This window comes from Perissodus microlepis, chromosome 12 (genome assembly GCF_051167445.1).
Source record: "Perissodus microlepis isolate ML-2025 ecotype Zambia chromosome 12, ASM5116744v1, whole genome shotgun sequence".
Lineage (NCBI taxonomy): Eukaryota > Metazoa > Chordata > Actinopteri > Cichliformes > Cichlidae > Perissodus > Perissodus microlepis.
Genome location: NC_140472.1, coordinates 15157053 through 15170924, shown reverse-complemented (window position 1 = coordinate 15170924; position 13872 = coordinate 15157053). Strand labels below are relative to the sequence as shown.

General features: G+C 41.6%; 1 protein-coding gene across 4 annotated transcripts in view; it reads left to right on the top strand.

Moving 5' to 3' along the window:
- Nucleotides 1–13872, top strand: part of slf1 (SMC5/6 complex localization factor 1) — a 32964-nt gene that overhangs the window by 17626 nt on the left and 1466 nt on the right. For all 4 annotated transcript variants that reach the window (XM_084945229.1, XM_084945228.1, XM_084945227.1 and 1 more), the window contains exons 16-17: nt 1410–1502; nt 2962–3144. In XM_084945229.1, the coding sequence (XP_084801355.1) occupies nt 1410–1502; nt 2962–3144 (276 nt within the window). The remainder of the gene's footprint in view (nt 1–1409; nt 1503–2961; nt 3145–13872) is intronic.

Below are 13872 nucleotides of genomic sequence, written 5' to 3'. Positions count from 1 at the left end.
AATAAAATATGTTAAACCTCTTGAATTAAAGCTGGAAGTCTGCATTTGAGTCACATCATGGCCGATTGACTCAAAATGATCTGTGCTGGTACAAAGGTTGTGTCATTGTCCAAATACTTGTGGACCTGTATGAAGAAAATGTGCAATATTTGTCTGTGCCAACCATGGTGGTCTGAACTGGATTTGAACTGAACTGGAATCCCTACGTTTAACATATGTTCTTTTTTCTTTCTTTTTTTTTTTTCTCCTCCATTCCATTTTTCAACCTTTCAACTATTGTGGATGGCATTTAATACATCTTTGCAGCCTCAAAGACATTTCCTGGAGGAAAGGAATTCTTCAGAATGAATACGAACCAGCATTCTCAATATTTTGCCTGCATGCTTTGAAATGCAGGAACCGCTTCCTCTCCCTCCCTCTCCCCAATCTCCACCTATTTTATTTTATTTTTTCTTTTTGCCCCACTCTTTGCTCTGTGTGCGTTGGAGTGGAGCCCCTGTACAGGGATGGCGTCCTGGGGAGAGCTAGTAAAGCATTTATTACAGCCTTTGCAGTTCTGTGTTATACTGGCAAGCACAGAGCCACTCATGCTTGGCCTTTAACTTCTCTCTGAAGTTCAGCCATACATGAAAAGAGGGGGCTCTGGCCCACTAATTTATTCCTGATTTAATATTGTATTTGAAAAAGTGAGGAATGCAGTATAAATGAGGAAAAAAGAAATGGGTGGAATAAAATTGTGTACAAAAATGTAAATGGAGTCTTTTGAGAGGTTTTGTTTTTTTTTTTTTTTTTTTCTCCCCCGCTAGTAGTTTGCTGATTAAATATCACGTGGTGACACTGGCAATGCCCAGCAGAGCTTTTGAACCTAGGATCTGTGAAGAATCGTTTTCGAGGCTTTGTGCGAGGGCTGTCTACCATAACTTCCTCTTAAGTAACAATATAGGGATGAGTGAACAGGAAGCGAGACTACTTTTTCACCACTACATTCATTTACTCACCAACTGCCCTGATATTAACTTTGTTGGGCATGGGGTGTAAGTGGAAAATCTCCCTCTATAAAAGAGGGAAAGAGCGAGGCGAATTAGCCCAACTCTCAATCTTTAATTTTTTTTTCCCTTCCGTGTTTTTTTTTTTCTTTTTTTTCTCTCCCTTGAAAGATCTCCCCCCTTTTTTCTCATCACTCCTCTTTAATCGCAACCTCATTGGCGGGTCGTACTCTTTTTAGGTCAGGGATTTTTTTTTTTTCCGTGTGTGTGTTTGGTGACATTTCTGTGGTATTTAATTGGCGTATTCACCATATGGACGGGGACAATGGGAAGGACATCAGGCACACCCTGATTTTTGATTTCTCTCTTCCGCCTCTTCTTTCTTTTGGGTGTGTTTGTCCGTTGTGTTCGTCCTGGTCGAAGGAGAGACCCTCCTCCACAGAGCTTGCAAGAGGAACCAAGTGGAAACGGTGCTTCAGATCTTGGCGCTTCCTGGCATAGACATCAATGTTAAAGGTAAGACTTCTCTCACTTTCCCTTTTTTCCATAACCTCTGTCTCACTGTCATCTCACTTCACTCCCACTGTTTGCTCTGGGGTTTTGGAGAGCGATTAACACTGGAGGAAAAAAAAAAAAGGGGGGAGAGAAGAAATAGGAGCGTGTGCGCGTCATCATCATTGCCTTTAACCTTTAGCTAAAATGTAAAGGGTGTGTCTAGTAAGAGCAGGATGGGTTTGGAGTGTCAGATTTATAGATTTATGGCCACTTTGCTAAGTGAATTGAATCCCTTTTGATATTTCAGAGTGACTTTCTTTAGTCCCTTTAGGTCAAATATAATGACTTGCCCTCCTTTTATGGAAATGTGCCGTTTTCAAAGGTTTCTCTGATTTTGTAATCACCCCTTAATAGTAGACTAAATTGACTTGCATCTTGGTGGGGGTTATGGGGGATTCTTAAGTCTAAAATGCGATCAAGTAGAACTACGGGGCAAAATGGTAAAATAACTGCTGCCACATTACAGATTTCTCCAAAAAAGGCCTGATGCTAATTGAGTCAGAGCATGTTTGGTTTTCAGAGGATTTTCTTTTCTCAACTACAGCAGATTATCTGTCTGTCATTTTTTTTTTTTTTTTTTTTTTTACTTTTTTATTATTAGTCTTTAGAATGTGTCTGTCTTTCTGTGTTTTAATCCTGGATTAAAACATGAAAAGATGCTGCAACTATTTTAATGTTTCTTTAAAAAATAATTTTTTTTACTCTTGATTTGTAGCTGTGTATTATCATAGCCTATGCGTTGTGAGCATTTATGATGTTTGAATGCTGTGCCTCCATTGCATTGCTTTATATTTACACTACTAAAACATTAGTTGTCATTTGTGTTTCAGGCATATTGCATGTATCCTGCCATTATGTGTAGATGATGTGTATGTGCAGAGCTGATCTACCAGAGCCATTTCACTTCCTATTAGTTTGCCCCATTGTACAAAAGTTATTAGATAGTATTGTCCTAGCATGTGCTGATTGATTGACACGTCGAGTGACAATACGTCTTGCAACCAATAACTAGACAACAGAAGCATTACTAGACCAAAACAGAAACTTGTGTGTATAAGCAACAGATGAATGAAGGTTGAAATCATAATGGCACATGCCTTAAACTTGATCTTGGCATGCATAATAGCTATATAAAAGTATTTTACCACATGCAAAGCTTGTCAGAGAATGTTGTTGTATGTGTTGAATCAACCCTGAGGAAAAACAAATAAACATACACAAACAAACAAAGAAAAGAAATTAAAATTTTGGATAGATCCATTTGAGTCCAGAGCCCAGACAGTGTTTCACAGGTTGTTTGGTGAGGTGAACAACAGGTGGATATTCTAAACTGTGATTAACATTGCTTCCCCATTTCATTTGACTTTCATTTTGAGTCAGCATTGTTTGTGCCTCTGTTTCCGTTTTGTTGATCACATAGACCATGCAGGCTGGACACCTCTGCACGAGGCATGCAACCACGGCAGCACCAAGTGTGTGGAAGCTTTGCTGCACCACCACCCTTCCCCTGTGCTTAATAATCAGGTGGATGGAGTGAGTCCACTGCACGATGCCCTGCTAAATGGACACATGGACATTGCCAAAATGCTGCTGGAACATGCAGGCAAGTAAACTCTTGCAGTACATGCACAGACTGACTGCTTCAGCGTCAGTCTGTGGCGGGAGCTTATGCAATATAGCATATGTTGGCTTTATAATAATTAAACAATACTCAAATGTTCTCGAAGTAAGGTTGGTAACACATTGATAGTTTGGTGAATGGTTCTCAAACTCTGTGGTGCAAACAACAAATTGAAAAGACGAAGTTAAACCAACTCAAATGACCATTTGATCCAGGGTTGAACAAACAATACTTACCCCCCACCCCCTCCGAAGAGCTCATGCTTTGCATAGAGTTGGCGTGTCTATGTTTTTCTCTATGTAGCCACAATAGCTCGAAAGCTTTTGCGTGAATTCTGATAAAATCCTGTATGGCTGTAGAATGGGATCATGTTAACAATCCATTACAATTCGCCCTACATCCACATCTTCAAAGTCCACTTAGTGATCCATTGGTCGGAAACTGACAAAGAGCCTCATAACTTGACTTCCAACTATGATTCTTACAAGTGTGTCAACATATAGAAATGACCAGAGAAAGATCAGTGGGAGAAACATTTCGTCACTCATCCAAGTCTTCAGTCTCAAGAAGACTTAGCTCTGCAACGTGTTCTACAACAACTAAGTCATTATCATATATTTCTTGACTCTTGACAGTTGATGTTGCAGAGCTTTGTATATATAACATCCTTCCCTATATAGAGATTTGCAGATTTGGATAAAAAAGGCTGCCGATGACTCTCTGCAGGAACAGAAAAGTCTGCTTTCCAAGTCTGATATGTAAGAATCTACTGTAGCAGAATGTTTATTGTATTTTTTTTTTTTTAAATTGACAGCATTTTGTGTTGAAATTTGAGATTATTTTATCTAAAATATTGCAGTTACATCACAAATATTGAAATGGTGGGAAGGTGATTGAATTCTAACATGTTTGAGTGATTTACTGTGTCTATAGAGTAAAACATAACAGTAAGAAAATTTCACACATTCATTTAATCAAAAAATTACAATATTCTTGTGCATATGTATAAGTTCTGAACTTGTTTAATTGAAGTTCACAATTATTCTATAAATGACAGCAGCAGCGTAACAGGCTTCAGAGTATATAGGGCCACTGTAGATGGATAAAGCAATAAATGGAAATGCATTTGGCCTTATAGCAGCTCTCATATTAAATAATGTATAAATATATTAAAGCAATGATAAACTTATTTATGTATACAGGTGAATATATGTTAGGTATGGCCAATGCTTTGAAACAGACTCTGCTAATCAGCACAAGACCACATTATTGATGTTATTTTTATTAGTATTAATGGATTATTGTTTTTTTATTGTTAACGTCACAGGATTAGCCTTAGGACTTTTTTTACTCTAGCATTTCATGTGAATAAACTTGCACAATTTATACACAGTGTCGCTGCTGCTGTAGCCAAGATAAACTTTGAGTCCAACAAAGCAAACAAATGTAGTCAAGCGTATCAAGCAATTGAATGTCGTGTTTGACCTTATTTACAAGGCCACAGTTTTATCTTAATTACCCTGCTGGAAGAATAGGACCTTGTTGATGAGAACGCTTTTAAAGCGGCACTCCACCAATGTTCCACATCGATTTGAGTTTGTCCATCACATGTGATGCTATTTATTCTCCAGTTTGAAAAGTTTTGGGTGGGAAAACTGACCTCATGATGGGCCAGCCCATTTGGGCATTTTATCTGCTTTGTCCCTCCATCATGGAGGGACAAACCAAAAGGTGCCATTAATTTGGACCACCCTATAAATGTTTACACTGGTCATAGTTTAAGCCATTCGATAAAAACGCGGCAAGAATTTTGATGTTTTCTAATATGCAGCAAATGGCAAATCTTGTTTGGTACAGAAACAGGATTGACATTGCGACCCAGAAGCTGTAGCAGTTGTCTGCTTCTTCACTGTATGAATTCTAGATCATATATACCATCTCCCTCTCTCTGCCCCCACTGCTAACCTTCATAATTCACATGCAATCCGGCGCTGCAGTGTCTGTCCAAAGAGATTACAGCACCGCCTCGTAAGATGTCTGTTAACGTCTTTTTGACAAGATTAGAGGAGTCAGGGTGCGCCGCTTGCAAAATTCACATGCGGGTTTTTGCGGAAATGTGCCACAACAAAAGTAGTTTGTGTGTCTGCGTGTTTGCGTGCCACATGCAGTCGGAGCTCAGTTGGGTTGAGGTGAGTATGACGCGTGTCGGAGTTCAGGAGAGGGTGGCATTGCTGGTGGTATGGCAGCAGGTGACTTGGGAAAATGTCTGTGTGTGTGTGTGTGTGTGTTACTGTGTGTGTGTTTTTTGGGGGGAGGAGTGATATTTGCCAGCATTGAACCAGTCCCCCATGTAACATACCTCTGCTTCAACTCACTTCTCAGTTTGACTAATTATAGTTAATTTGATTCGACTTTCCCATTAACACATGTACATATTCTGTCCTCAAAAAATAAATTAGACTGGGATTGTTTAGTCCCGGAGAGGAAACAAGAGAGCGCTCCCCCCCGATCTTTTTTTTTTTTCCTTCCTTCCTCAGTAACAGCAGAGAGAGCAAATTAAAAGAGGTCAGACGAAGCAGCTATCTGTATCTATAAAATTGGAAGCGGGTGTCTGCGTGCGTGCGTGTGTCTGTGCGTGCGTGTGTGTGTGTAGCAGACGTCTGGCTTCACTGTCTAGGCCAGGTCTTTTTGCAGGGACCAAACAGAACAACAGGAATGAAAATTCTCTCAATTTGAAACACCTGGAGGCTCCTACATTATACTTCTTTCCTCACTCAGTCCCTCCCGACTGTTTGCTATTTCCTCACACCTTGATGGCGGGTTGTCTAAAGGCTACAGCGGGGAGTTGGTGAGGAGGTGGTCCTCTTGACTTCAGGCTGTACTGTCTTTCAGGGTCTCTTTTCCATGATCTCCATCTTGTTGCCATGGACACCATCAGTAGGCCTAGGCTTTTTTTCTTTTTCTTTTTTTTCTCTTGCTCTTCTTTTTTAGATTCTTACGTCCAGGCTGTTAAACGTGGAAAGTTTTGGCTTTGGGGCCTGCATCCTGCTTAGTTACCATAACCATCTTTATATTGTTCTTCATTCCAATTTTTCACTCTAAACTCAAGCAGGACTTTTGTGCTTGTGGCTGCATTTCTAACACCCATACATCAGACTGCTTTTAAAATTTTGGCCAGGTACACTTGTTTCACCGTCCCATGATAGGGAAACAGGCTAGTGGGCCAGATGCATCTCTATTTATTATATTCCTGTGGGTTTTATTCTCATGAGCGCATGCTGCATTTCCCGAAACTATTTTTTTTTTTTTTTTTATCGAGCCATTCACCCTGTTGTCCTAGTTGTTTCCAGCAGACAAGCTGAACCTAGCTGCCAAGGTTTTGGTAGGCCAGAGAGGGCAATACTGACACTGGCACACCAACAAAGCCTTTACTTGGGAGTGATCTCACCCCTTTGTAAGCCTGTCTGCTTGGAGGTGTGTGTGTGTGTGTGTGTGTGTGTGTGTGTGTGTGTGTGTGTGTGTGTGTGTGTGTTTTTTAAAGGATGAATTGTATGGGGGAGGAAGGGCTAGATCCCACCCCCTACCCACTCTACCTCAGTCCCTCCAGGCTTATGGAGCTGGCAATGAAAGGATGCCATGGCTGAGGGCAAGGCTGACACTGCTTTCTCCCCCTCCTCCTCCCGTTGCCCAAGGCCGCCCCACATGACCCTGCTTGCGTGTGTTTGGCTTGTTTTTAAACACAGCATTGAAGTGTCCTTGGCTATATATTTTCGTGTATGTGTCTACATACGCAAAATTGTTTTCATGAGTCTCAAATGCTTTAATGAATGTATGTTTGCTGTTGCTCCTCGTGTCCCTTCCTTTCTCAGCTGGTAGAAATGTTATACGTTTTGCAGGGTGGCCATGGCAGCCGGTACTCCTGATTGGAATGGAAAATGACCCGGAGCCTTTAGTTGTGCAGTTCAGACCTGGCACGCGCATAGAGGAGGCGTGTCAGTCAGCAAAGAGGGTGGAGAAAAATAAAGAAAAGAGCTTTTAAGCTGTCACCACACAGCCTCGTGACCGTAATCACTGATGCCGTCCTCTAAGTACTCCCCACCACGTTAGTAAGCGCGGCTAGTCCACCTCAACTTGTAAACACGAAGGGATTCTCACGAAGAGATTAAAGATGCTTGAAGAGGAAAGAATATAAAAGTTGGAAATAACTGTTCAGGTTTAAGTGTTTTAAGATGTTTCTACTTCAATTATTTGCCTTAAGTTGGGTTCAGAGACCCCAGAGAAGTTGCTGCATGACTACTTCTTCAATTCCTCTTTCAGTTTTTGTGCATTTGTGCATGTCTTGGATGCACGCACACACAAACACGCACGCTAGATTCTGTGATCCCGGCAGATATTAACGCAAACTAGTGTTTGTGGAGCAGAAAGATGTCATTTGCTCAGTGGCACAAGAAACACACAGTCCCCTTGGACAGCTGTAGTCAACGTGGTTCGTCTCTGTCTTTCTCTGTCATAGATCTGCGCGCACACACACTACACACAGGTAGTTGTTTAGACACACTTGGGCCTTTTCACTGTCAGCATGGTAAAGAAATAAATAAAGTTCATTCTGCTCAGCACTTATTTCCCCGTGGGTCCTGAACTGGCAACGGTGAGGAGCTGAGCTCTTGTACTATTAGAGGTGAAGCTGTGTTTGGAGCCCTCGGCTTCACTCCGGAGTGTTGGATGTTTCAACTGCAGGTTTCTCCAGGCTGTAGTTCAAGGACTTTCCTCACTGGGAATTCTGACTAGAGTCTTCTTTCTCTCTTCCTGCCTGTCTCTTATTACCCCTGAAATATACGCAGACTCACCACATACCTGTATTTCTGTAGGGTTTTTGGGGTGGGGGTTTTTTGTTTGTTTTTTAGGGGGGGCAGTTGCCGTGGATTAAATCTGGGGCCTCTTTCCAGTGGTGTTCCTGATTACTCTTCGCTGTTCTCCAAGATAAAGGTGTGACCCCTTTTCAGAGAAAATCTGTATGTTTTTATGTAGATGAGGGCCAAAGATGTTCCAAAAATGAATGTGGTGATTTTGAGATTTGCTAGCAAGTGTTTCTTGCCTGTTATTTATGCCCAGCACCACTTATAATATACAAAGGCACGTTTTGCCCTTTCTGTTTCCCTTTTAAACAGCTGCAGTATTCAGTGAGCATGAAGGCCACTGAGAGCTACCTTCTGTAAAAAGAGAGGGCAGAGGTCAAGGAATATTAAACTTTCTGTTTTTTTTATTTACTTTGCTGTCCTCTTTCACCTACAAGGTTCAGGGTTTATTTAAAAGGACTACATAAAGGGATGGACGATGAATTTGTAGGTGTTGAAAGCGTGCTTTTCTCAACCGCAAACAAGGCTGAGATTCAAGGTTTAGTTCATTTCTTTTGTTTCCAGGTTGACTGAAAAGGGGGGTAAAGAAAACAGCATGGTCACAGGACTAGGAGATCTTTATTTATTTATTATTGGCCATGAAGATTCCTGTCTGTCCCTGTGTTCCAACTGTGAACTTAAATCATCACACGGTCCACAAGAATGAAAATTTTAGAATGTTTTTTTTCTTCTGAAGCTTAAATTAAAACGTTGAGTGACTTCTCTGCGAGGAATTCAATGGTATATTAAAAGTTATGGTAATAAAAAGTACATGCAAGAGACTTTTTTTTAACATATTTGAAATTCATTAACAAGAAGGCAACAGTGGCTGATGTTTGAACTTGGGAGGAATGAGTCGTAGTGAAAGCTCATGCATTCAACAGCAGTTTAGTGTGTTTGCTTAAACCGTTCTTTCAATGACGAGCTGAATACAGCAGCATGAATGGAGTGTTGTAATTAAAGTACTTAAGGACACCTCTAGCTCACCTCTGAAGCTGTTTTTGGAGAAGAGAAAATATTGTATGTAGTGGAAGTCATTAAAGTCTTTAAACAATTGGGATGTAAAGTGATTTGAAGTTTCTCAACTCAAGCTTTTCCCACACAATAAAAAAACTGAAAAGTCCTTGTTTTAGGACTGTATATGAGGACTGTATTTGAGGTGGAAGTGAAAGCGATTCGTCTTTGCTCGTGTCCTATTCCAGCCTGTCCCGGAAAACAAAAACAGAAATGAAGAGTTGATTCGTCTAAGTGATGTCATCAAATTTAACTTTTTGGGGGATTTACTGACTGGGAAATAAGACACAATTAATTAGATTAATAGATAGATTCAGGACCAGTTAAGGATTCATTTAGAGCTCCAGTCTGACAGTCTCCCCAGCACCCATAATGATGATGATGAGTTTTATGAGTATATCGCAATAAAAATGTGGTTTGATGACCATTTGAACAGGTTCCAGTCTTTTTTGAAGAATAGCAAGGGCAGTAAGCGGCATAGGCAAAGGTCATCCTTAATAACCTCTGATGTACACCCAGTCGTTGTTGTTGTTATTATTATTATTATTATTATTATTATTATTATTATTATTATTATTATTATTCGGGAAGCAGGCTTGAAATGTGACAGAAACTGCTCAGTTCAGAAAAGATACCTAGTAGGTGGGAAAGAGTTAAGGTGCTAAAGGCCAGCATCCAGTAAGTCAAAGCATATTTGATGCCCATTATAACTAGAAGTGACTGTAGTGGTGTTGGATTACACAAAGCTCGTAGCTGCTGTCTATACCTTTTATCCTACCTTATTTGTGCCTTTGTCTGGACCCCTGGAAGACTACCTGTGTGGGATGTTCACAAAGAACTACAGCTGACTGTGTTTGAGTGAAGAGCATAGGAATACATTGAAAGGATGCTCGCCCGTGACTGAAAAACACAGATTTCTGTTCATAGCAACTGTTTACAATGCCAGCAATATTTTAATGTGAATTAACAAGGTAACAATAATATATCCAAACTAGTGCAGTTACTCCTCCATTAATATCGGTAAACGAAATATCACTGAGTGTTCAGACACTGCTGTTACAGACGGGGATTTTAGCATACTCGTCTGTCTGGTTGTTCCACATCTGATGCCTCTCCGCTGGCTGCTTTGGTGCGTCACTTGGTTGGCCTTGTTGTTTTCGCTGTGGTTTCTAGTTGCTAGCTAGCAGCTCCCTGTGGATAAGTGATGCCGTGCCCCTGGCTGCAGTTCACACACTCACCCTGCCTCTCTTTTTCAGGCAGCAAGAGGGGGGTGGGGGGAGGGAGAGAGAGCGAGAGGATGTTTACCATGCTGTGGAGCTGCCTGCTTCCCAGCTTGTCTGCCTGAGCCCCAGCCTCAGACCAGAGACAGAGAGAGGGAGAGACATAGGGGGAGGGAGCACGGCATCTTTCTTTCCTTCCCTCCTATCCTCCCTCCCTCTTTTAGTGCCGATTTTCCCTTCCTCCACTCTTGCTTTTATATTTCTTGTCTTCGCCTGCCCTCTAAAGGCCAAAGGGCTTTGCGCTCTGTATGTAAATGCCTGTGTGGTGTGAAACAGCCAGACTGCATCTGGCTGGTGCATCAGGCAGTGGCTTTCACTCAGCATGTGAATTTCCTCCCTCCGCTAGTAGCTTCAGAGCTTAGGTTATAGTGGGGTATTTTTGCATCAAACACACACGCACAAACACACACACAGAGGTTGGTGTAATTACCCTATGCTCTCATGTAATCCCCCAGGTGCAGTATTTATCTCCACTGCAGCATATCTGACACCCAGCGCCAATACCTGGATTCACTTCAGTCACAGTCCCTGCACCAAAACCATTCCTCAGGCGGTAGTCTCATAACACTGTGTTGTATACATGTATTACATTATAAGCAGCACGTGATGCTATTTCCGTGTCTTCTGTTATGTTGAAATATGTAATTTAGCATTGGATATGACCATTGACATCTGTATCGAGTGCAGTAGAGTTGTGTGGTGGAACATTAGAGGGTGTCTTATGTCCTATGATGGATAATAAGGAGCGACTGATTCTTCTGTTCAGTCGATGGAACGAGTAAAAACAAATATGAAAAGGTGAAAGACATGAGCTGACGCTTAATGGAAATAAGGCAGGTTATCATGCAAATGTGACAAACTGCAGACACTGTCACACAGTCAGTTGTGTGTTCTACAAACAAACATGCAGCCTTCAAACAGTCAGCCTCGCGGGCTTTCTGGCAAGCCGAGCCCAAGCCCGTGCTAGGGTGGCCCCTTCCTCCCCATCACCAGTGTCATCACTTTGGTTGAAGCCTGTCTGTCAGTGGGGTTTAATGTGATGACGGTGGAGAACACCGGGGGAAAAAAGCACACGCGTATCACTTTATTTTTTTTTATTCTAGTGCAAGATTTCTTTTGTCTGATTGTAAATTACAAATGTATTGTCTTATAATGCAAGTGATGCTTTGTATGGTTATTGTCCCCACATGTCCTTTTTCATCCAGTGTGCATTTCTTGCACTATTTCTAATATGATTTTTGCCCTCTCTTGTTTGTTTTTATGTTTTCTTTGCTCAATAGCAGCTTAAAGGTCATTGCATTGCAGCTAAAGAGGACTGCTGCTTTCATATTCGATGAAAAGAGAAGAATTAAGTAGGAGTGATTGAATTGAACCTTGTATTTCCTCTTTACTTATTTCCACTTTAAGTTGAAAACACTCTACAAAGTGCTTGGGTTCATGGCACAAACTTACAGCCCACTTGTGGAGCTCTATTAAGCACTGAGTTTCTCAAAGGAACACACAACAGGGTATATTGTGAAAAAGGAAAAAAGTACTACTTAGAAAGACGTCCCCTATTTTTCATTTTATTTTATTTTATTTTTTAAGAGATAATATAGAAAATACAGAAAAGACAAAAGATCCCCACCCCTTCTTCAGCTAACACTTGAACGTCAACCTGAAACTTTCTACAATGTGTCAGGCCAGGGTTGACTTCACACATTACAGTGGATGAGTGTAATGGCGAAGACAGCTTGTTATAGAAACCTGGTGATTATGACCTGCTGTGAACAATCTCACTCTGTTTCACATACACCGCTCTGCCTCTTCTCCTCGCTCGCCTCCCCCCACCCTCCACCTTTCTCCTGTGGCCACTTTGATCAAATCTGCGCTCTTACGTCCTTGACTGCTGCCCCCGACGCCTGACCCCAGCATTCGAAATTTGCTCGCTTATGTAAAAGTTTATGTAGATTAATGCCACAATTTATGCAGATTGAGTTTTTGCCACTCAGACTTGAAGCACTAAAAGGTAGATGAGCGTTGACCTTCCCCACTAACGGCTACGTGAGCTCTCATCGATTATCTCATAACTGCTACAAACAGTGTAGCAGACAGAGGAATGAAGAGCAATTTCAAATTTCATAATGTTTCATTTTTAAACTTTTTTTTTTAAGTGTCGCTTAGAGGAGAGAGAAAAAAAGGATGGTTTTTTATAAAAATGGAATCTAAGTGCGGTTTATGTCACAATGCAACACACGCACATGATCGTCCCTCCTTTAAAACATCATGCTTCCTGCAGCCCCACAGTGTCTGTCAAACAGAAACAACTGCCAGCAGTGGTATCGAGCAGTCTTTCAGCTGTCTGTGTGTCATTCCGAGCCTCCACAGAGCCGTAAACTTGCTCACAAGTGGCACCAGCATTGCCGAGGTTGAACAGTCAAGTGCCATCAAAAGCAGTTTGCCACAGAAATGGGTCTGTGTGAAAGCAAACAAAGGGCTCACACTTGACTCGACCCGCTCCACGTAGGCTAAATGCACAGGGGCCTGTCTGACACTGGAAAATGGCTTTCAGCCTGAACAGAGAAGCAGAAGAGTAGAGCATAGAGGAAGGTGGAGGGAGGGGGGGTGAATGTCACCATTATAACTTTGCTGGCTTTCTAAAAGGAGACGGAAAAAGTGTTACATTCAAGCAGAGACTGTCATCTTCAGTTTGAATGTAGTGAAGCATGTCTGAAAGGGCCATGTCAGGGTTATTGGAGGTGTTTTTGAATGTATAGAAATTCCCAGAAGCTACAAGCCTAGATGGAGTGTTTGCAGCACAACAACAGATGTTATGGATTAATGCGTAACTTGAGTGACGTTATTGTTACAAGCCACTTTTTTATTTTTTGTATCACAAGCTTAACAGATCAATTTGCTGATGTCACAGTCACTTGTTAGTCATCCCCCCCCAGTAGCACCCTGTTCTCTGATGAGCTCACTCACAGGAGCACATAAAAGGAAGGAAAAGCAGACCCTTCATCAGGTCACTAACCCTTACACAAACACAAAGTGACCCGCCAGTCAGAGAGTTGAGACAAGGTGTCAGCTGATGTTACTGCTGAAGTGAGCTAAAAGCCTCAGCTGGCAGTGAGTGCCACTGGGACAACAGCTGTTCATTTAAACTCTCTGCTTCACACACTGTTTTTTGTTTGGGGTTGGGGACTCTCCGTCACTGTATCTGTGTACTGTTAGTGCGCACACACAGAAATGCACAATTTAGATCGGTTGCTGTGTCCTGCTGGTGACCCGTGTTGTCTCTTCCGCCTTATTTGATAATGACGCTGCAGTCGAAGGTAGCTTTGGCTGCATTTCAGTTTTATCTGTGCTACTGTTGTCACTGATGCTTCTGTTTACATTACACTCATTAACACCAAAGTCTCAGACCAAACTGCCACTTAAAAATATTTAAAATCCGATTTTTTTCTACTGCACCGTAGCTTCAAGTACATGTTAACCTCTGTGTTTCTAATGTTCTGCCTTAATTTTTACGAAAGCACTTT